The sequence below is a fragment of the Nicotiana sylvestris genome, chromosome 11 (assembly GCF_000393655.2).
Source record: "Nicotiana sylvestris chromosome 11, ASM39365v2, whole genome shotgun sequence".
Classification (NCBI taxonomy): Eukaryota; Viridiplantae; Streptophyta; class Magnoliopsida; order Solanales; family Solanaceae; genus Nicotiana; species Nicotiana sylvestris.
The window spans coordinates 98,898,499-98,920,604 of record NC_091067.1 but is presented as its reverse complement, the minus strand read 5'-3'; the positions used below and the strand labels follow the sequence as shown (position 1 = coordinate 98,920,604).

The window sequence follows — 22,106 nt, the reverse complement described above, 5'->3', positions numbered from 1 at the left end:
AGGTAGTGTATTTCGAATGCATGTCCGTTAGAATCTGGCCTAATAGACTATTTAATTAATACAGCAATCTGATTGTAACATCAATGGCTTGAGTTTAGGATTAGGCATAAACATCTAAATTACCTCTTTCTAACTATTGCTCTTCTAAAACCTGTAGTAATATACTTAATTAGATATAATCACTTCACATTTCTGCGTGGTAAATTGTTGAATATGCATAGAATAACTTAAGTAAGTTTCATTAAGTGTTTAGTTCGTTTAAAATCGGAAGGGTGATGTGTTTTGTCGAAAAGAGATCGATAGCCCGTATTTAGGCGGATTGGGCCTCCGCGCTTGAATAAGATGGTCCAGGTCCTGTTTTTAACACTACATTCTTTCGGACCTGGGCCCAAGTTGGTGAACAACCATGCCCGTCTGCGTACTTAGGTTCTGATTTTAAAGAGCTGGTGTTCATGACCCAATTATAAAAGCTCTTAAACCATATAATTAACTAGGACTCCTCCTTTATTTTAGAAACGAACTAAGTAGAACACTATAGATTGCTTTAGGTTTGCCCTTTTAAAATAAAAATGAGATGAGCCTCGCCAAATAAAGCACCTAGATTGCGGGGCCCTCGATAATTGTATATATTAAAATACTTAGATTTCGGGAGAGGCCGTTTAGCGAGTTTCACGGCCATTTCCCAAAATAACAGCGTGTTAGTCTCTTTAGGCGCGTACTTTAAATAATATTACCTTCTTAAACCCGGGTGCACATTTATGCGACCCAAATCCAAATCTCAACGAAGTCAAAATATGTCGATAATTACGGATACATTGATTGTGACGTGGTTCAAGATGCATTTCCATGACGTTGCAATTCTTTTTTTAAATGAATGAGACGAGCCTCGACAAACAAAATACCCAAGCTGCGGGACCCTCTATACGTGTTGGTAAAATTACTTAGACTTCGGAATGGGCCGTTTAGCAAAATTTCACGGCCCTACCCAAAATAATGATACGCTGGTCGCTTTAGGCACGTATTTAATAAATGTTATCTTCTTAAACTCGGGTGCACATTTATGTGACCCAAATCCAAATCTCAACAGAGTTGAAACATGTCAATAACCACGGGTGCATTGATGCGACGTGGTTCGAGATATATTTTCACGATGTTGCAATTCTCGGCAAAAAATAATAATAATAAAAGCGGTACACAGTTAAAATTTGCACATAGGTTCAACATGTATTAAAACCAGATAAATAAGCCGAATATGACAGTTGAGCGACCGTGCTAGAACCACGGAACTCGGGAATGCCTAACACCTTCTCCCAGGTTAACAGAATTCCTTACTTTGATTTCTGGTTCGCGGACTGTAATACAGAGTCAATCTTTTCCTCGATTCGGGATTCAACCGGTGACTAGGGACACCATAAATCTCCCAAGTGACGACTCTGAATTAAATAATAAATCCCGTTTCAATTGTCCTTTAATTGGAAAAACTCCTTCTGCGCCCCCAGCTGACGCGGGTGAAAAAAGAAGGTGTGACACCTGTGAGTTCTATGCATTAATTGATGAATCTAAACCAAGCAAATGGCACCACAGATAGTATAAGTATGAAAATATTTCAAATTCTACATATGCACAAGCTATGTCCACCTTTTTAGTTCCATCAGACGCTGTCAAAATATCCTTCAAGTTTAACGTCTTAAATTCAGCATGTTCACTCAACATTTTCCTGAAATCTTTATTCAAACCTGATAATGAAACATTGAGCAAAGTCAGCTGTAACTACCATAAACAACTGAAAATTTAGAAAGTTATAGGTAAACACTGCAAAGTGCATATAAAGGAAGATCCAAGCGAAAAATTCAGAACCCTTTTCTTTCCAAATGCAATAAAATCATCAACACTTTCAGCACAGAAATTTTGACAGCAAGACTAAATGCATGGGAAAGCAAATAAACCTTCTAGTTCCTCATTGCATTGCGCCCAAATATTAATATTATTCCCGTAAAGACGTTTCCACAACATTAGAGCCTGAGCAGGCTTATAACCATGTGACTGAACCCATTTCTGTTAAACAGGAAAGCAAAGCACCATTAGTAACCATAGTTGCATTCAACAGTAGAATCAATGTCAAAATTCTGAAACAAGATTGGTTCTTAAACCAAGAACAGGATAAGACATTCTCAATCTTGGAACTTTCCTCAAAAATCCACAAGGTTAACTTAAAATAAACGGAAGGAACAACCGAACTACAAATACCATGAGACAGAGCTTAATCTCAAAAACGCTAAACAAGTTTGAACCTTTAAGCAGTAAATACTAAAGAGGACTAAATCCCTATCAAGATTGCAACTTTCCTGAAATTTCAATGAAATAAAACAACCCTAATACACGTACCATGAGACAAAGCTTAATCTCAAGAACACAAAACAAGTTTGAGTCCTTAAGCCGTAAACAAGACTAAATCACTATCAGGATTGCAATTTTTAACTTTCCTCAAACATTCTTATTTTTTTTATAACCGAGGGTACGGTTCGAAGCTCGTCGGATAATTGGCCCATCCCTCTACCTTCTCCGGTTAAATACTAGGCTTTGGTTTGTGGCAGGTGATGTATGTCTAACCCACACATCACAAGTTGCGCTCTTACCACTAGAGAAAAGCTTTGGTGCCAAAACTTTCCTCAATTACAAACCTGGATAACTAAAATATACACCAAGACCTCACCAACCGAAATACACTTACCATGTGAGTGACCCTAATTTAACAAAATCAAAAAAAAAAAGTTTTAATCTTCAACGTATGTCCTAATGACAAAACTTTTGTTGCTTTGTTATCCCTGAGCTGCATAATATTCCCTGCAATGAACAGTAGCAACACAACAGTTCACCGGCCATAAATCCATATTCCGGCAGTGGAAATTCACCAAATTGGTCTCAAAAGAACCCCCTTCTCTTTGCGAACAATCCCCAGTTGGTTTCATCCTCAAATCAATAGCCAGTTTTTCCAGATCTTATATTTTCATTTAGCGATTACTGTAGCGTGCAGAAATTTTATTAAATTCATCTGCTTCTTCACGTCAATGGAGCCTTGAAAATCTTCATGAATTAATATGAAGTTTACTGTAGATCGCAGGATTTGTGTTTTGAGCAGCCATGGCTGCCATCGTCTCTCCCCAACTTCCAACTGTGGGAGAGCCCAATCCAAATCGTAGTGAGCATATCCCCAACAACAAGATTCAACAAACTTACGCCTCTCAATTACTATGGGCATCTTTTTCTATCAACTAGAAACAATGATGAATTTATCCAAGCAAAAGTGATCAAATCTAAATTTTGGTTACAACAACGTGAAGAGGATGACGAATACGAGGATTGGGGTGATTCATCTGAAGAAGCTGATCAGGAAGTCGATCAAGAGAGTGCAGGTGAAGATCTTGACTGTCTAGCAATGGCAAAATATGATGAAGGACCAGCAGCAAGTCATAGGAGCAAATTGAACATCAACGCTCCAATATTTTTGCCCAGAAATTCTCCAAATGGAAGCTTGAAGCGAGCTGCAACAACACATACAAAGCAGTTAGTCCCAGCTGAAACTGATCAAACAGCTGCTACAATAAAATCTGGGCAGCAGCATATTGTAACAGATAATCCAATCTTTGATGCAATGGAGCAGCAGCTTAATCAAAATGATCCAGTTATTAAACCTACTGCTGATCGCACATCAACACTAACAGCAATTTCTGGGCAACAACAAATTATGACAACCACTGCTACTATTACGCCAGCGGAAAGAAAGCTATTGGATGCAATGGTAAGCTCAAAGCCTGCTAGCTCATTAAATCTTACTGCTTTAAGCATTGGTCGAGTGAATTATAGCAGGAACAAAATGCAAAGCATATTACAACACAAAAACAAGGCAGCATTGGTTAATAAACAGGATGGAAACAGTGTGGTAATTCAAGAACATGTTCAAGACTTGCAAAATCAGGTGCTTGTGGGCAGAGATACATATGAAGAAGGTGAAGAAGATGATATTCTAAATCAATGCAGGGCAGAGGCAGCAAGAAAAGGTGATTTGTCACCTATGCATAACGGAAAAAATAGGAAATCTCATACAAGGAAAAATAGTTGGGACGACAAGGTTAGTGATTTTTTAAATGTTAGGCGACTCTCAATGAGTGTTGTCAAACAAAAGAAGGCCGCCCCAACTACATCTACAAAGTCCAATCGTTCAAAAAAGAAATCATGAATTTTGAATACATCTTGAAGAATTGGGATTGTAATGAAAAAGAGTTACAAATTGAAGAAATTACAAGTTCAGACAAGAAGGGACAACATTTTAATTCCTTCATCATTTTATTCTACCATTATATTAGTATTCTCATTTGTAATATCATCATAGAGTATGTTATAAACTCTGTGATGATCATTGAATATTTGGTAATTTCCAACTCTTATTTTTTACATGCATGCTAGTAGGTGAACTTACTTAAAGCCTCACTAGGAATAGTAAGGTAAGGTTTAGCCCGGTTAGTGTTGTCTTGGTCCTATGCCTTTGGAAAATATCCGCAAGGCTATGAGATTATATGCCCTCGTGAGACTTTGTCGGCAGCTACCCCATGAATCCTCTACATGAGGCTGCCATCATAAGGCAATGTGAGGCGCAGAGGAGTGATTATATAGCCAAGGCATATGGGTAACAATACCGGTGCTATTGTCCCCTTATTTGTACTCTTCCTAATTGTTGTATTTTTCTTTTCTCTTGTTAATAAAAAAATAGCCCTAGCGGATTGCCAAAAAAAAAAAAGATTAAATAACTACCAGGATTGCAACTTTACTCAAATTTATACAAGCCTAACTAAGATACAACACCAACAACTGATATACGCATACCTCAAGTTCAGCATGCCTCATTCCTTTCAAAACCACTTTTGAGTCCTTCATAGGATACCCATTTGGGTCATCACCTCCCCTATGGAAAAAGACACAGAACAAAGTGAATACATAAAACAAACAAACAAACAGAGACAAGAATAAGTGAATGCATGTTTGTTTCTGTAAAGGGTAGTTACCAGAAGATATAGGAAGTTCAGTTTGAGGTGTTGGATGAACATGAGAGGAGGGAGAAGAATGTTGAGCCGACGTAATTGAACGATAATGGAGAGTGGTGAAGATAGGTTTTGTTGTTGAAGGAAACAGCTTTAGAAAAGATTTGGGTTTTAACGGACATTTAGTGTAATTGGAGAAGGGAAAAGATGTTCCAAGCAAAGCAGAGCTGCCGCCGCCGGAGATGCGAATTCGCCTCGTCCTCACACACACCTTGTCATACCCAGCCGCTGCACCGATTTTGTCAACTGAAACCAAGTCTTAAAAGGAGTGAAATGTTATTTGTTCAATTAATATTTTGAGGAAGTACATCACAACAAGCGTTTGTAGTCCAACCGTTACAGTGAATTAAAATTTCTTTTTATTGGTATTTATGCTTTACATCAATACCTGTTATTCTTGGTTGTCATTGTATGCTCTCTTAACTGTGTGCTGTTAATCCAAGACCAGGAGGAGCACTGCTTATCAATATCACAGCAAGGTGGATGGTTGTGTAACAAAGAATTAAAATTTATGGGTAATTTGATGTGCTCTAACTCCTTTTTTTCATTTCAATGCAAACAATTTCATTAAATTCCAATGTTGGGAGTGCGATTTTATATTTTTTCTTACATAAAAATTCAAAAGATAAGCAAAAAATTTGTTCGGATAAGAAAATATAGCATCGCGGAAACCTTGAGTAAAGAAATGTCATCTTTGCGGTTCGAAGGGACTTCGCTATAATGCAAGTTTAAAGGATAAAACCTGAACTTCAGAAGGTAAAATATGTGGTGCAGTTACAACATTATTGAATACAAACACCCGATGAGGAAAACAAGTCGTAAAATAAAACGAAAGAAGAATAGCTAGTGTGAAGATTTATATATGAATCGGTGACAATGTTCTGGATATGAAAGCATACAAACACAGGCTATATAACTAGCCTAGAATACAGAGCAACTTTCCAGAAGTAAAACCTCACTGTTTTCTCCAGAGATTTGGTCAATAGAGCAGCCAGATTATTATTTGCTGAGAATGACCAGAATCGCAGAGCATTAACAGATTCAATAATTTCCCTGTTAAAATCTCAATGTTATCTCTCGGAGGTGAGTTTACACTGCTCATCGCATGAAAGGAACCAGCCATCTCATTTCTGCGCCATTTCCATGTGACAGATAATAGATTTTCTTCCAGTTTTCTTCTGTAAATGCCTCACGTTGGATGAGTCTTTGTCTGCCACAATCAGAAAATTTCACACAAGTTAGTACTAAACAGTGATCTTCTATGGCCACATAAGATTCAATGGCTCATTTTAGTTATAATCAAAATTCTAATAATGGGTCATCTGCATATTGACTTCGGATTGTTTATACCTCTTTCAACTCTGACCACGGTAATCAATAGAAAATAACTTTAAGTTAGCCTAATTCAGTTGTTCACTCCTTTTCTCCTTGTTAATAATTCAAGTGTTCTCCTTTTTCTTTTCCCTCTTTTTTGTTAAGTTGTCTTTTCTTCGGTATTTACGTGAGTGAATGGTGAGAACAGGATCCTCAGTATTCACTCTTTTATTCTTTTTGATCGAGTATCCTCAGTATTCACTCTTTCTTATGTTTTACAAGCTACGAGCATACCTAAGGTAGTAATGACAAACGACCGCAGCTTCATCCACACTATATCGTGGGAAGTTGATGCGAGCATCTGCAGGAACACCTGGTAAGTCTTTACGCAGCTTCCCTACAGCAGTTGAATGTGAGAAAGCACCCACCATCATATTGTCGTGAATCATAGATCTAAATGCATTCACCTGCATATGATGGGACTATATCAGTAACCACACTTAAACAAGTAAGCTACAGTAAGAAGAGAATTTTAAGAAAATGTAATAATTCATTAAGATTTTTCACAGCCATGACAAACAAAAACCAGATGCATCCTTAGTTGTTTATCAACAATTAAATCTCTTGCAGTTAACCAAGAAGTTATTAGTAGTAAAGTGTATTGAAATTATTGGAATGAGGCAATCCATAAGAGTACATGTCAGAATTTATGGCGCAACAGAATTAAGACAGAATTTGCTTCCAATTCTTGCTCTTACAGTTTTGTTTTTTTTTTAAAAATCAACATAAATTATCAGTGCACGAAAGATTTGAAGGCATATTGAGCTGAGAAAGGCTAAGAACCTCTAAAACACTGATAAAATCCAGAACATTGAATAATTTCATTTGCTGGTTCTTATTTTTGGTGAATCAGTGTAACTTAATAGCTACAAGATGGTGCGAGTGTGCCACCAAAAAATTGAAGGTATTGTCAGGCCAACAAAGGCACCAAGCTCCAAAAAACAGACCTTGGCAATCTATTCATTGTGGTGTAGCCCCTTGCATCAAATGTACAAGAGGTTCAGAGCTGCTGTCAGCGAAACAGACCTCTCATGAATTCGGAGAGATCCTTGCTTCACCCCTTCCGAATCAATAACATGAGGCAAAATGGGGACTTCCAAACATCATCTTTTTGCCTTTGCTCAGCCATCCATTTCCTTTCAAAACATTGTCTACACTAAAAGCATATCCTAATAATTCAGAATAGAAAGAGCATACAATCACACTAAAAACCCTCATTTTCCATATGTTTCAACTACAAGGATGGCACTACAGGCAATATGTCACAAAAAGATTTGCTTTCCATCTCGAGTAAGTGCTGATTTCATGGTTACAGTACTTCACTAGCTTTTACCGCTTCACGGTCTAAGTAAAGTTATCGAAGCAGTGCTAGTCTTCAAGATTGTGAACTCAAGTTTTATTGATATCAGCAGCATTAAACATGCTTGAGAAAGAAAGAGAGAGTTTCTCAAGCCCTCAAATTCTATGCAATAATTTCTTACGACAGATTTATCAACATTGTATGCATGTGAATCAGTTGAAAAGTATGTCTAGTTAATACTCAGGTAGGCAGCATAGATAAATACTTTTAGATGTCATTTCACATCACTATATGTGACAGATGATCTTTATAAACCAGCCCAAATTATGCAAAAGATAAGTTACAACACTAGGATTTTCATTAAAGCTTCCATGGATGCTCCAGACACAAGAACAGGATTGCTCTAGATCAATATAATTCCATAGAGCGTGCATATTATTGAACACAATTTCCCAGATATTCCGCCAAACTTTTCTTAACATTCAGTTTTTATATTCTCAGTTTTCCAAACCAAAATGATCCAAAAACGTGGAATCAGAAAGAGGATGCCTACACGATATAAACTTGAACCAAGGACATCCTAGATCCAATTAAGCAGCCTAACATCTTTATATTAAACACAGAGTCTCATTGCTCAAAAATCATAAAGATCGCGAAGAAAATGAAGGCAGGAGAACTGTGTAAATGATTAATGAAGCAACATTCAAGAACACTTCAAGCACATCTTACAGTTGCAAGTTCCTTAGCATGAATAGGTCGGCAAGACCGAACAGTTACTGGCTCCTCATACTCGCTGAACGTGAACCAACTGTTGTACTATCGATTAACAAAAGACAAATCAGGAAAAAGGAAGGTGTGATCAATATCAATTAAAAAAATGAAATTAGCCCTATCCCGGGAATGATTCAAAGGGCAGAAACAAGAGACACAATCACAGTGAAGAGAATTTTTTTCTCACTTGATCAACTGCAATAAGAACAGGCACGTCCTTCACAAGTGATAATTCTTCCCTTAAACGAACTACCACCCCAACAGCGGCGTGCGTGGAACTAAGTCCGACCTGAACCAGGTCAAGCAGAGTATAATCTTCTGGTATTTGTACCACATCAGCACCCTTCATCCATCCAACACCAGCTCCCTCTCCCAATGGAATAGGTTCAAAAATCTTGCAGGGCAACTTTTGGAGGTGATCCTTATTATACTTCAAAAAATCCTGAATTGAGAAGAGAGAGGAATTAAGTATCCCAAAGTTTGATTCTTTGACTTGTAAATGAATTCAGTCAATAGAGGAAATTACTCTCTCCAGAAACGACAAGTTCAAGATAATATATGGAAAATATAGGGAGTTGGTTATCAAATGTATCTTTATTGAATATGAAAGTTGCGCTAGACCTGCACATGTGTTATACTTTAATTTTTCACAACCTTCATGTTTATGGAATAGGACAAATAGGGAAGTTATTATTAGCACAACCAACTCAAGCACTTGATCGAGGAGATAGCGCAATAGTAAAGTCACGGGAAAACATGCAGATATTGTGACGGCGTGATCCATATTTGCTACATGATATTGAAGAATGACTTTCCTTTTCTAAAGCAGCATATAAAGAGCATATAAAGATCAACTGTATATACATCGCAGTGCCAAGTTAAACAATTTCCAAATATAGCCTACTAGCAGATCTTTTCCACTTCCTCATGGACTCAAGTAAAACTGTTTCTGCATTTTGTGATCTAAAATTTCAAACAATGAGCGTAAAAAACTTGGGTTCATTTTTAGTTACTTAACTATCCACAAGGTATGATAATATTAATTACCACATGGAATTCATCTAATCATAAGTCTCATATATTAGAAAAAGTACAGTATTCTTACCTGGAGAATATTTGCTGCTTGCACAGGAGTATCCCATAATCCTGTTTTAGGATTTTTATAGAAAAAGCCTCCATGAGTCCATTCTCGGCCTTTTGGAACGTAAAGAACTAGCCAACCTTCATCACGCGCCCAATGAACAAGCATTGCAAGGGCAATGCTCTTTCCACAACTTACAGGCCCATCTAGTACAACTTGCTTTCGAGCTTTGTGACCTGCAAGTTGAGGAACTTCGTGAATTATTTCTCCTAATGGTGACTCACTGTTCAGATACATAAACAAGTTGAAGGGTGTCAGCAACACAACGCTCCTCTCACCAGGTCGCTGCATAGTCTTTTGACAACTTTAGGGAGGATTTCCACAGGGGAAGAAACTATGTCCAGGAAATAGAGAAGTAAGAAAAGCAACTGAAGCTAATATGTACAGTTTATTAGGGAAATCATGAAATCTAGTAACCATAAGGGCAGTTTTATTCTGCAACATGATCTATGAGTTCCATGACAGAGACTCAGATTTAGCTCTGAAATGACAGAAATCAAATACGTTTTGATGCTTCAGTAAGCACTTCAGGCAGCAAAAGAAGGGACATAATGGCAGCTTTAGTCGTAGATTAGTGCAGATATTGAGGAAGAGAAGAAGAATGAGTGATAACTGTGATGTAAATTCCTACTCGTGTACTTGTTTTTCAAATTTGAGGACATTGAATTTTGCTCCTACATTAAGAAAAATGAAAAGCATTTAATTTGAAAAATATGAAAAGCAATGTGGAAAGCTAGGTTCTTGGTAGATCAAGTCATCAAAAAATCTTCACACTAAAGGAAACTGTTAAGAAAGACTTTAAAGTGAATATTTCCATCACATAAAACCAATTTGTGCAACCATCTGATTCTGATTTCTTAAGGAGTTTATATTACCGAAGGTACCCTTACAAATTGATGGTGATATCTCCAATTTACCGTCTTCAATCAGTTCAGCCATACTCATTCAATCAAAGCTTCCACTAAACACTTAGTACTGAAAGTAAATCAACAAATTTTTTGCAACGGTGACAGTAAATTAACAAACTCATGAACCCTAAATTTGCATCAATCAATCAACTATGCTTCGATCTGAAACTAGTTGGGTTCAGCTATATAAATCACGTATAACCATTCTGGTCTCTTTTGATCCAAATTCAAAACTAAATATTTAAAGCAAACTAAGAACTCTACAAAAGCAAGTGTGCTTACTTTATTAAACCAAACTACGCATCAGTCCTTACAAATACAACTCTCCGCAATCATAATTCAAGTAACACAGATAATAAACCCTTGAACATATGTTACACCAAAAAGATAAATGAGGCACCTTTAGCATTAGACTGCATTGTAGGATCAACAATACTTCTAAAATTATCTCGAAGATCCAGAAAACTCTGCCGTATTAGCAATGCATCTCTCATTGAGTCACCAAATTCCTTCAACATCCCATTTGATAATCCTTCTGGCAAAACACTTTCCAGTTCCTCCCGCCTAAAACAATCATTTTCATTAGTACAAACACAAACCAACTTACTAACAAAGTGAATCCAAAGCTTTATTCCACGTGTACCAAGTACCACTGCACCTACTATACCTTTGTTACAAGAGTTTAAGTTTTGTGCACCGACTGTGTGAAAAATATTAACACAATCAGGTTACTTATTAGATAATTACATGTAAATCTCTTCATAAGCATTAATTGGTAATATGATTAAATGGTACCTAACCTGCTATCACATGTTAAAATTCATTTACAGTGTAAAAACAATTGCAGTGTATATAACTTAAATCCTTGTTATAATTGGAAGCAATTTAGTATAAACACATATCAAAAGTATACAATTTGAGCTAAATGTACCTGAATTTCAGGTAAGTACACGTGTCTTTTTTGGTGAGTTGTGAAATAGAAGCTGCGGAAGTGAATAAGGGACGACCATTTGGACCGATATTAAGGGATTCATCCTTCTCGTCTTCTTTGAGAGCGCGTGCACGAAGATCCTTATTGAGCGATTCAGCGCCTTTGGCTCCGGTAGCGGCATTGTCGGGTTTCATGTCGGGTCTAAAATTGGGTTTGTTCGGGTGTGGGCCTTTTGCGAAGGTTCTAAAAGAAGAGAGTTTGGAAGGTGCTGCGATTGCAGCGGGTATGAGGATGTCGGAGGTGGTGGGGTGGGATTTCGCCGCCGTAGCGGCTGTTCGGAGAATTGATCGGAGCATTTCTTCAGGGTTTTGGAGCTTGAGGGTTTAGGGGACGAAAGCTTCCTGTGTTCAGTGTTGCTGTTGCATTTGATGGGTTTTGGAAATTTGAAAATTTTATGAGGGTATTTTGGTCATGTGCCAGGAAAGTGTGGGTAAGCCCAATTTTAAGGTCCATTTAGGAGCTGGGCCTCATAGGCTGATAAAGGGATTTTTACCTATCTATACCATATATCAAACTTTATTACCTTCATTGTTTAAGGATTGTGTTAATTACATTTAAGCATACCAAATTACCATTTATATACCATAATTCAAATTAAGGGTATAATTATTCCTTCATTTATTGTAGGCGTGATTTTAGGACCGTATTTTCACGTTATTTCGTTTACCCGCCTCTCTCTCCTCCCACCCCCCCACACCCCCTACGATTTACCTTCAGTTAATTCCCCCCACCTCCCCCCCCCCACGATTTACCTTCAGTTTTTCCCCCATTCTCGTACAATCTCTTCTCACCCACAATTACCATCACTTTCTTCTCCACTTAATTACCTTCAGTTGTATCCCCCACGATTTGAATTCACTTTCATCTTTGTCTTCAACTCCTAAATCATGAAAAAAACTAACACTCCCAAAAAAAATCATCAAAAGCTATATTAGTTGATATTCCAACCTTTGATTTGGGTGTTTTAACACCAAAATCACCACCCAAAAACCCACAATCGACGCATGCAAGTGAACAAACTATTGGTATTTCATCTCCTAGATAAATTCGTGCGGAAATGAGAAGCAAGCATTTGCACGATGTTGATGCTGGTGGAGTTGATAAACTAGTCGAGAAACAACTCAAACGCAAGGGGAAAGAGTTGAGTGTAGATGACGATTTTGTAGATGATTCCCCCAAAGTTCCATCTGTGAAAAAACCTAAGGTCTCTCCTTCTTCATCAAAACCAAAAAAGAAGAAACCCTCAAAAAAAGTACCAAAATTGGTTAAGGAAAAAATTTCAATAAAGGTAAACACTATTTATGTTTCCTCACTGTTTTGTAGTTTGATTTTGGTTGTAAAAATCTGTTGTTCAAGTGTTAATTTAGTGTTCAAGTGTTTTTTGGCCAAATGTGGTATTGTCCTAATTTTGTAGATTATTTGTCGCAATTTTGTAGGTTTAATGGAACTGTGATTATTAGACAGTCTATAACTGTAGTTAGTTTGTAGTTGATTTGTAGTCTGATCGTTAAATTGTAGAGATGGTATTTTTCATTGCAACCTGTATTGCTGCTACATTTAACTTCATTCTAAATACAATTAATCTACATTTTGTGAGTTACTTGAAGTAACTGTTACATTCTGTAGATAATGTTTACACGTGCATTGTTCTTCTTTGATTGTTCAAGTGTATTTTGGTAAAATGTGGTGTTGTCCTAATTTTGTAGATTCTTTGTCTCAATTTTGTAGGTTAATTGGAACTGTGACTCTTAGACAGTGTATAAATGTAGTTAGTTTGTAGTTGATGTGTAGTCTGATGGTTAAATTGTAGATATGATATTTTTTATTGTAGCCTGTATAGCTCATATATTTAACTTCATTCTAACTACAGTTAATCTACATTTATGTGAGATACTTGAAGTAACTGTTTTGTAGATTCTTTGTCTCAATTTTGTAGTTTAATTGGAACTGTGACTCTTAGACAGTGTATAAATGTAGTTAGTTTGTAGTTGATGTGTAGTCTGATGGTTAAATTGTAGATATGATATTTTTTATTGTAGCCTGTATAGCTCATATATTTAACTTCATTCTAACTACAGTTAATCTACATTTATGTGAGATACTTGAAGTAACTGTTTTGTAGATTCTTTGTCTCAATTTTGTAGTTTAATTGGAACTGTGACTCTTAGACAGTGTATAAATGTAGTTAGTTTGTAGTTGATGTGTAGTCTGATGGTTAAATTGTAGATATGTTATTTTTTATTGTAGCCTGTATAGCTTCATTAATTTTATATTTTTTACAGAATGGCCCTTACTTTGCACAACAAAATGTTGATTATGGTGTGCTTAGATTCCACAGTTTGTGTGATCCTAGCATACCTAGCCAGATACAAGCTTTACTCTCTCCGAATGCTTTAAGGATTTTCAAAAAAACTTGTTTTGGTTACTTATTAGGTCTCCCCACAATCTGTATGCAAAACCAATCACTTCATCTTTTGATGAAGTATGAATTGACAAAGTCTACTGACTCATATTTTTCAGTACTATTTAAGGGTGAAAAATTGAATTTTTCCTTGAGAGAATTTGGGTTGATAACTGGTCTTAATTGTGTGAATAAGTTTTCAGACTATGGTTACACTTCCACCTATGTTAGCCCTTTAATGAATACATATTTTCCGAACAAAGAAAGGGTTGAGAAATGGCATTTGAAAAATGTAGTGACTAATAAAGCATGGGCAAACGATGTGGATGCGGTGAAGTTGTGCATTCTTTATATGTTGGAATTTTTTGTTTGTCCTTCTGATAAAGACCATGTGACTTTCATAGACAAGTTTATGTTCTTTCTAATAGAGTCTGGTAATTTTGAGTCATACCCATGGGGTATCAAATCCTTCAAGCAGGTTATTGAATCTGTCCGACATCGTCTTAATCCCCATGTACATTCTTATCTGATACGGGGATGCTCATTAGCCTTGCAAGTGTGGCTATATGAGTGTTGCTCGTCCGTCAGCACCGAGCTTGCTACGAGATGTTCTGAATCTATACCTCGCATTTTAAGATGGTCAGCTACAAAGGGGCAGATTTGGTTAACTGCAATTGAAGAGAAGATGATCAAGCCTGAGTGGATCAAGGTATTTTTTTCCACTTTTGTATGATGCTACAATTACATTCATAATAACTACATTGAATCTACATTTTTTTTGTCACTTGAATTAACTGTTATTTTCATCATTCAGTTCACAAACATGATTGAATCTGGAGAAGAGCTTGGAGTGCTTAATCTGCCAGACAAGATTCAATATGAAGATGAACATGGTGCTCAACCATCACATGTTCCAACTGCTGCTTCTCCATCATTTGAACCCAAATATACAGATTATCAAGAGGACATTGAATCTGTCAGTAACAAGCTCAGGAAGTTGGAAAAGGGGATTGTGCAGGTATTATGAATAACTACAATATATTGACATAATTTGCTACATTTTGACTTCATTACATAACAATTATAGTATGTTATACATTGTAGTTAATTTGTGGTATAAATCTATAACAATTATAGTTTGTTGAATTGTAGTGTAACTGTAGCAGTTAGAATAAGATTACCAACTAATTATATATTTAATTTTTAGGTTGATGGAAAGTTAGATGCTTTTAGGAAGGCTGTTTTTGAGGAACTCTCAAGCCTTCGAGAGTTCATAGATCAATCTTTGAAGGGTGTTATGAATGTGATAAACAAGAGGTTTGATTTGGACGAGTCAAAGGTAAGAATTTACATATAATTTTGTACTAAGACTAATTAAGACATATGAATAAAGTAGTCTCAAATATTCCCCAAAATTGTAGTTTGTTGGTAGTTCAACAAAAAATAATTACCAACATCAAGGAGAGAACAACCAGCAATTCCAGTTCAATGTTGGTGATCAACTGCATGGAAGCACAAGCAATACAGGTATCTACAAAATTCCTACATACATATCTACAAATTTCAAGACAGCATTATTTAATTATACTAATCATTTTTTTACTATGTGTTGCAGCTACAATTTCTCCAGAACATTTTCAACCACATGTTGACTTATATCCTGACTTCCAAGAAGCAGCTGAGGCATATAAAGCAGGTACAGAACCATTCCTTCATTACAATAAGGTTTTTATGCAAAATTTTAATAATTTACACCTTAACTACATATTCCTACATATATCTACAATTCTCATTTCCAATTATTCATTCAAGCTGAAGTTTCAGCAGAACATCTACAAGGAAATATTGAGGAAGAACCAGTAATTGATGAAGTAGCTGAGGCACAACAAGCAGGTAATATATTCTCTATATTCTCTATAACTCCATAATACTGTTCATAACTACATAGATCTACACTTATCTACAGAAGGTGAAGTTCCACAGTCGCCAATTCACGGTGTGACTGTGACTGAAGTTGTTCCTGAAGGCATTGATAAAAAAGTTGTTCCTGAAGTTGTTCCTGAAGGCATTGACAACAAAGGTTTGACATTGGATGACTTTGAGCTGCCAGAAAACTTATCACAGTTGGTCATGTATGGCGAGCCCATACCAGATGAATCAACCCCTGTTCATCCCGGTAGAACCAGGCAACCGGGAAAACATGCACGATCACCTTTCACATCTTTGTATAGTTCTGGAGGCAGCACATCTATTGGACCTAAATTGTTTTACCTCAAGCACCCCTTCACAAGTGTCATAGGTGAAAATGTAGATCCTGAATTGACAGAAAGGTTCACCAACTGGTTATACATTCGTAGTGATAAAGTATCTAGGAGGTATGAATGCTTCATTTTACACTGTTCTGTTCACCATTTTTATACTTTAAAATTGTAATTCATTTTGTCAATTTTTTGTATTTGATATTTTTTTGTTATTACAGGAGGAAATATTACTTTTCCAAGAAGGATAACCAAATCAAGCCTTGGTTGGATTTTGGTTGTGAAAAGATTGATAAGAAGGACTGGTTTTATGCCATTGCTCACCCCGGACAAGTCATCAATAACACAGTAAGTATAAAGAACAGAATCATTCACAATATCTGTTTTGTCTTCAGCTGTGTAGTGTAATTGTAGTTTATTTTTCAGCTATGATGTGTAATCGTAGTAATATTGTAGACAACATATATATGTTACTATATTTATGTCTCAGCTGTGAAATTTTGCTTTTTATGGACCTTATGTATCATATGTGATGATGATTGTATGAAAAATTCTCATCTTATGCAGCGATTGTGGTGTATTTGTGGCTGCATTTGCGGAGTATGTTAGCCTTGGAGATTTGGCAATCCCAAAGGAAGATCTTTCTGATATTGACCAACACCGTAGACGCTATGGAGCTCTACTGTGGGACTATGCAACAAAGAAGCAAGAAGATGGGTCAATCAGTGAGAGTGAGGTTACTGGCAGGCTAGCAAGGAGGAAGGGTGCTCCGGCAAAAAACGAGAGGACTAGAGTGCAACGAAAGAAGAAATAGACTATTGTGTTCCTAGTTTGGTCTGTGAAATTTGGTAGTTGAATTGGAAAACAATGTAGGAAATATGTCGTTTTGGTTTTCTACAACACTTTTTGTTGATTACATTATACTCGAGTACTCTGATTACATTTTTACAGCAACAACTTTGTCTTACAATTTGACTTTAATCTTCAAGTTATTTTTATAAATACCTTCAAGTGCCAAGTAATATCTGTATATAACTGTCATTTGTTACACAGCATAAAGATAAAATAAATACAGGAATCATATAAATAATTTAGCCATCTTTTATCAACAAGGTTTATCAAAAAAATTCAATTTATCTACATTTAAACTACGTTAAACTACATTTTAACTACAACTCCTCTACATATGAATAACAGGACTACAGTTCTAACACAGTTAAACTACATATTCACTACAATCTGGATACAATTTACGTTGAATGCATTCTTTATTAATATCAGTTTTTTTGTATACAGTAAATATTAAAGTTTAACTATTCTATAAAAAAAAAGACAACTTTAGATGCTTGACAGAATACATAAAAACATAAATAGTGCAGATACACAAATTGATGTTTATACTTCTTATTCATCTTCAAAAACTTAAACAATTACACAAGAAAATCCGATAATTTGAGCTCACTAACATTTATTTTGAATAACTATTCTAACTACATGATATTCATTTCTTTTTCGGCGCATTCTTGCAAGTTCTTTTGTTATGCCCTTCACCTCCACAATTGCCACATGACACCTTGTATTTCTTTGACTTTATTTCATCAAATATTTTATATCTTTCCTTGTGAGGTCTCCCTGACTGCCTTTTATCTCCCGCCGGTAGCTTTACTACCTCATCCAAAATATGTTGTGGCACATCCCATTTGCCTTCATCAGGAAGAGGATTTACTGGCATTTCATAGGTAAGCAGAAGGCTTTTCCTTGTGTAATACGGAGAGCAATAGTTTTCGTATGTTTCATTCCTATGCCTTAATGCTGCCAAAGCATGCGCACATGGAAGTTCATCAAGTTGGAATTGTCCACAGCTACTGTGAGCACGTGATTTTTGTTTCGCGCGACAATCGCTCCAAAAGAAATAAAAAGTAATAACAATTGGTCCTGCTGTACAATTTTTGGATTTTTACATGGCACTTTGTTAGTTATTTACGATTTTTGCCCATTTTATTTTATTAAAACAAAATACAAAAAATGTATGTGTCATGCGTAATTTGAACCGTAATTCGGTTGTTAAAATAGAAAATCATAAATAGGCATCTTTGTTCGTGATTTTTGTTTTGTTTGATTTTACCTGTTTTAAATATTTTGATATATGTGTGCGAATAATTGTATTAAGTGTTTATTTAATTTTAATTTGATTTACTTAGGTTTTGTTATAAAATAAAAATAATAATAATAAAAGAGAGAGTGCAAAATTGGGTTTGAAAATTAGTTTGGGCTGATTTTCATTTTAAATTCAAAGCCCAAACAAATTCAGCCCAAACCCCATGTAAACCCGGTCCAGATCAGCTGACCTCAGGAGGCGTTCCAAACGACGCCGTTTTGATCCAGTCTGATCTGGGCCGTTGATCTCAGATTGATCAACGGCCAAGATCTCTCACCCCAAACCCACTAACAGACCCGACCCGTCTCACCCGGACCAACCTCAACCCTTTACCCTTGAAACGACGTCGTTCCCTGTTAGTCGAAGGATCCTGGCCCTTCATCACATCTCATCCAACGGCCAGGATCCACCTACCCACCAACTATATAAACTCATAACCTTACCCTGCCCCCCCTATCCGAATCCCGGCTTTAGGTCACCTTCGTCCTCATCCCATTCCCCCTCCAAAAACCCTAGCCGCCCCTGTATCCTTCACCATGAAAACCGGCGGCACGGACGCCGGTGACCCCACCCTTAACACTATAGAACCCCCTTACCATCCGGAACACGGATCTGTTAACCACGTAACTCGAATCCCTTCCCACCTTCTCGAATCTTCGTTTGAAGATTCGAGTCGGAACTTGACTTACACCGTGTAACCCCAGTTTCACACCAGACACTCCCCAGACCCCCTCGTGACCAAACCATGCTTGGTTTGGTCCGAATCTGATCAGGGAAGCATGAATCCCAGATCTGATTTTTGGAACCTTGTGGTTCCTCGTCACTGGTCCATATCCGTTCAAACCGAAGAGATTAAGGTCTAATGGACCTTAATCGAAGTATTTCTCATCTGAGAAACACTTCGATTAAAGTCCGTTCAGCCTTAAGAAAGGTCTGTTCGAGTCCAAGTTAAGGTTTTGATTTTTCGAGATTTAAGGTGAGTTTTGCTTTTTCTTTTCTTATTTCTGTTAGCCCATGTGATTGATTAAAGGTCTGTTCATGTTTTGTTTTAATTTGTGTCTTTGAATTTTTATCAACTCTTGTTTGTCCACTTTACCTGAACCTCTGTGTTTGTTTGAATCCCTCTCCTATTCTGATAATGCGTATGTATGTATGTGCTGTGCGAATAATTGAGCTTCAAATTTTGACTGATCAACTGATTCCTCGAGTACCACTTTGTTTAGTCAGTATAATTCAAATCATGTGTCGATACTGTTAAATGTCTGATTTTTGGTTACGATTGTATGTGTTATAACTAGTATAGTCGAGTCGACATATGTCGTCAATTAGTTTCAGTTGTCCGAACAATAACAAATCGACTTACTTCTGCTAAGCATTTGTTTGAATCAATTAGGAACTGAGTTTGTTTACTTATAGTTGTTAATTTGAATCAGAAATGTAAAAGGAATGTTTTGTTTAAGTTCTGAATTGGAGGGCATGTGCACTTGTGCACAGCATGTGCATTTGTGCACCACAGGTGCATTTGTGCACAGCCTGGTTCCTGCATAAAGGGCTTTTGATTTAAAAATGGTTTGACAGCATATGCTGTCAGATATATTCTGCTGCCCATACTTTGCTTTAGTTTCAGAAATAATAAACCTTACTAAAGGTGAAGCCTGCCAAGGAAATGTGATGGGGGTTAATACTTAATTAGCTAAGTGGAAACTGAAAAGGGGCAGCACATGGGAGGGTGTTTCTTTTGGTCTAACAGGCTGTTAAAGGGCTGAGGTTTAGGCTTATAAAAGGGAGGCACATTGAGAGATAAGGAGATACATAGAGACAGAAGAGACAGGGGGAATTGTTAAGAAAAAGATAGAAGACATCAGATAGATCTGGGAAGAGAAAGCAAAAATACATACATATACACACATAGACACACACACAGATAGACATTGATAATAAAGGGAGGGGAATACACTGATATAAGGGGGATTGATAAGAAAACAGGAAAAGGGAGTTGTCTGAAAACACACGGACAGAAATAGATAAAGAGAGGCCTAACACAGAAAAAAAGGAACTGCATTTTTTCATCTTTGTCTTGATTCTCAACTAGTCTGGATTTGCCTGTTCCATATTGATTTATCATGAGTCTTGTTTGAGATTACTAGTTGTGTGTAGTATCAGTTCAGTTCTGGATCCATTCTGGTTAAATTCTGATTCATATTGCTGGGAATTTGCTACATTCTGCCATCTTTCATTGGCTCTAAGTTGCATTTTTGCACTGGGAATTTGTCCTGCTGTTGTTCATCTGTTACTGCTGTTCCGCTTGCACTGTTGCTCAACTGACTCCCCTACTTTCTTCATTGTAAGCATTTCCTCAGGTACACATTTCGAATCTGTCTGATGTTGCAATGAAAGTTGAATCGAAAGATCTGAAGGAGTTATAATCATCTGTTGCATTGCTTACGAATTTTTTATATAAATGTTGTTAAGATATGTAAGTTTCTAGTCTGTTAGCCTAATAGAGATACATTAGTAAGGTTGTACTTAATTAAAGTCTATGCCAATCTGAAACTGCGACATTTTATTCGTTTAGTAGTATACAAGATGTAAATACAATTCATGAAATGTGCAGCTATTTAATACGATTGTTAACTTAAACTCGCTCTTTCAGCATGCTTTGAATATGTAAGGGCAAATGGCTGTTTTAAATCTAGCTAAAGATAATACAGTTTCAGATTCTTGAGTTTCAGTTTCATTAGGCAGTTTATAAGATGCGTTTCAAATATCATTAGTCGCATTTTCTAATAAGTGGTTTTAATTAATCTTGTCTAAATAAGTTAAAGTTAGGGAGCTCTTGTAGCAGTCGTAGCATTTCATCAATCTTATATATAATTCTTCTATCAAGTTAAAAGCATGTTTCATGAGGTACAACGTTTCTTCACCCTGTAAATAATTAATCAGACGATTAACTAAAATCTGGATTTGGCCAAAGCATATAATTGAATTAGCATGCATCTTTTCTTCTATTTTTAGAGACAAACACATTAGAAATGTAGTCGCTTTAGGATGTTCCTTCTAAAATAATGAGACGAGCCTCGCCAAATAAAAATGTAAATTGCGGGGCCCTCAATAATTAACCATAATAAATATTTAGAATTCAGGACAGACCGTTTTAGTGAATTTCATGGCCTTCCTCAAAATAATAACGCGTTTAGACTTTTTGGGCACGGTTTAAGTAAATTATATTCTTAAATTCGGGTGCACATTGATGTGACCCAAATCCAAATCTCAACGGAGTCAAAATGTGTCGACGACCACGGGTGCATTGATTGTGACGTGGTTTGAGATGCATTTTCACGACGTTGCAATTCTATAAAAATAAATGATAATAATAAAAGCGGTTTAAACTTAATAAAAGCACGTAAGTCATAACATATATTTAAATCAGATATTTAGCCATTATAACAATTTAAGCGACCGTGCTAGAACCACGGGATTCGAGGGTGCCTAACACCTTCCCTCGGGTCAACAGAATTCCTTACTTAGAATTTCTGGTTCGCAGACTTCATTTGGAAAAGTCGAAAATTTCCTCGATTTGGGATTCAAGATAAACCGGTGACTTGGGACACCAAAAGCCAAACCTTTCCCAAGTGGCGACTCTGAATTAAATAAATAATCCCATTTCGAATATTGTCACTTAAATTGGAAAAACTCCCTCGCGCATTT

General features: G+C 36.5%; 2 protein-coding genes and 1 long non-coding RNA gene across 8 annotated transcripts; 1 reads left to right on the top strand and 2 right to left on the bottom strand.

Moving 5' to 3' along the window:
• Positions 1 to 1,223: 1,223 nt before the first annotated feature.
• Positions 1,224 to 5,565, bottom strand: LOC138882081 (uncharacterized). 4 transcript variants are annotated; one of them, XR_011403560.1, is made up of 6 exons: positions 5,061 to 5,565; positions 4,882 to 4,960; positions 3,356 to 3,542; positions 1,947 to 2,055; positions 1,639 to 1,736; positions 1,224 to 1,530 (listed from the first exon to the last, which is right to left on the bottom strand). XR_011403560.1 is itself a non-coding variant. In XM_070162435.1 (5 exons), exons 2-5 carry the CDS (start codon positions 4,930 to 4,932, stop codon positions 1,390 to 1,392), a joined length of 399 nt encoding a protein of 132 aa, XP_070018536.1. In that variant the 5' UTR covers positions 4,933 to 4,960; positions 5,061 to 5,565; the 3' UTR covers positions 1,224 to 1,389. The 4 variants fall into 4 exon arrangements, 2 of the variants coding, with proteins under 2 accessions (XP_070018536.1, XP_070018537.1); XR_011403559.1 differs by having other exon boundaries at positions 1,947 to 3,542; XM_070162435.1 differs by lacking the exon at positions 3,356 to 3,542.
• Positions 5,566 to 5,807: 242 nt separating this feature from the next.
• LOC104214314 (uncharacterized) lies at positions 5,808 to 11,948 on the bottom strand. Of its 2 annotated transcripts, XM_009763965.2 has the most exons (7): positions 11,522 to 11,948; positions 10,991 to 11,154; positions 9,647 to 9,858; positions 8,729 to 8,983; positions 8,500 to 8,586; positions 6,705 to 6,877; positions 5,808 to 6,306 (listed from the first exon to the last, which is right to left on the bottom strand). In XM_009763965.2, the coding sequence occupies exons 1-7, from the start codon at positions 11,875 to 11,877 to the stop codon at positions 6,195 to 6,197; spliced, it is 1,359 nt and encodes a 452-aa protein (XP_009762267.1). In that variant the 5' UTR covers positions 11,878 to 11,948; the 3' UTR covers positions 5,808 to 6,194. The 2 variants fall into 2 exon arrangements, with proteins under 2 accessions (XP_009762267.1, XP_070018871.1); XM_070162770.1 differs by lacking the exon at positions 8,500 to 8,586.
• A 3,526-nt stretch (positions 11,949 to 15,474) lies between these two features.
• Positions 15,475 to 16,035, top strand: LOC138882006 (uncharacterized). Of its 2 annotated transcripts, none has more exons than XR_011403462.1 (4): positions 15,475 to 15,509; positions 15,598 to 15,678; positions 15,810 to 15,875; positions 15,949 to 16,035. It is a non-coding gene; the product is annotated as an uncharacterized lncRNA (long non-coding RNA). The 2 variants fall into 2 exon arrangements; XR_011403461.1 differs by having other exon boundaries at positions 15,795 to 15,875.
• Positions 16,036 to 22,106: the final 6,071 nt, after the last annotated feature.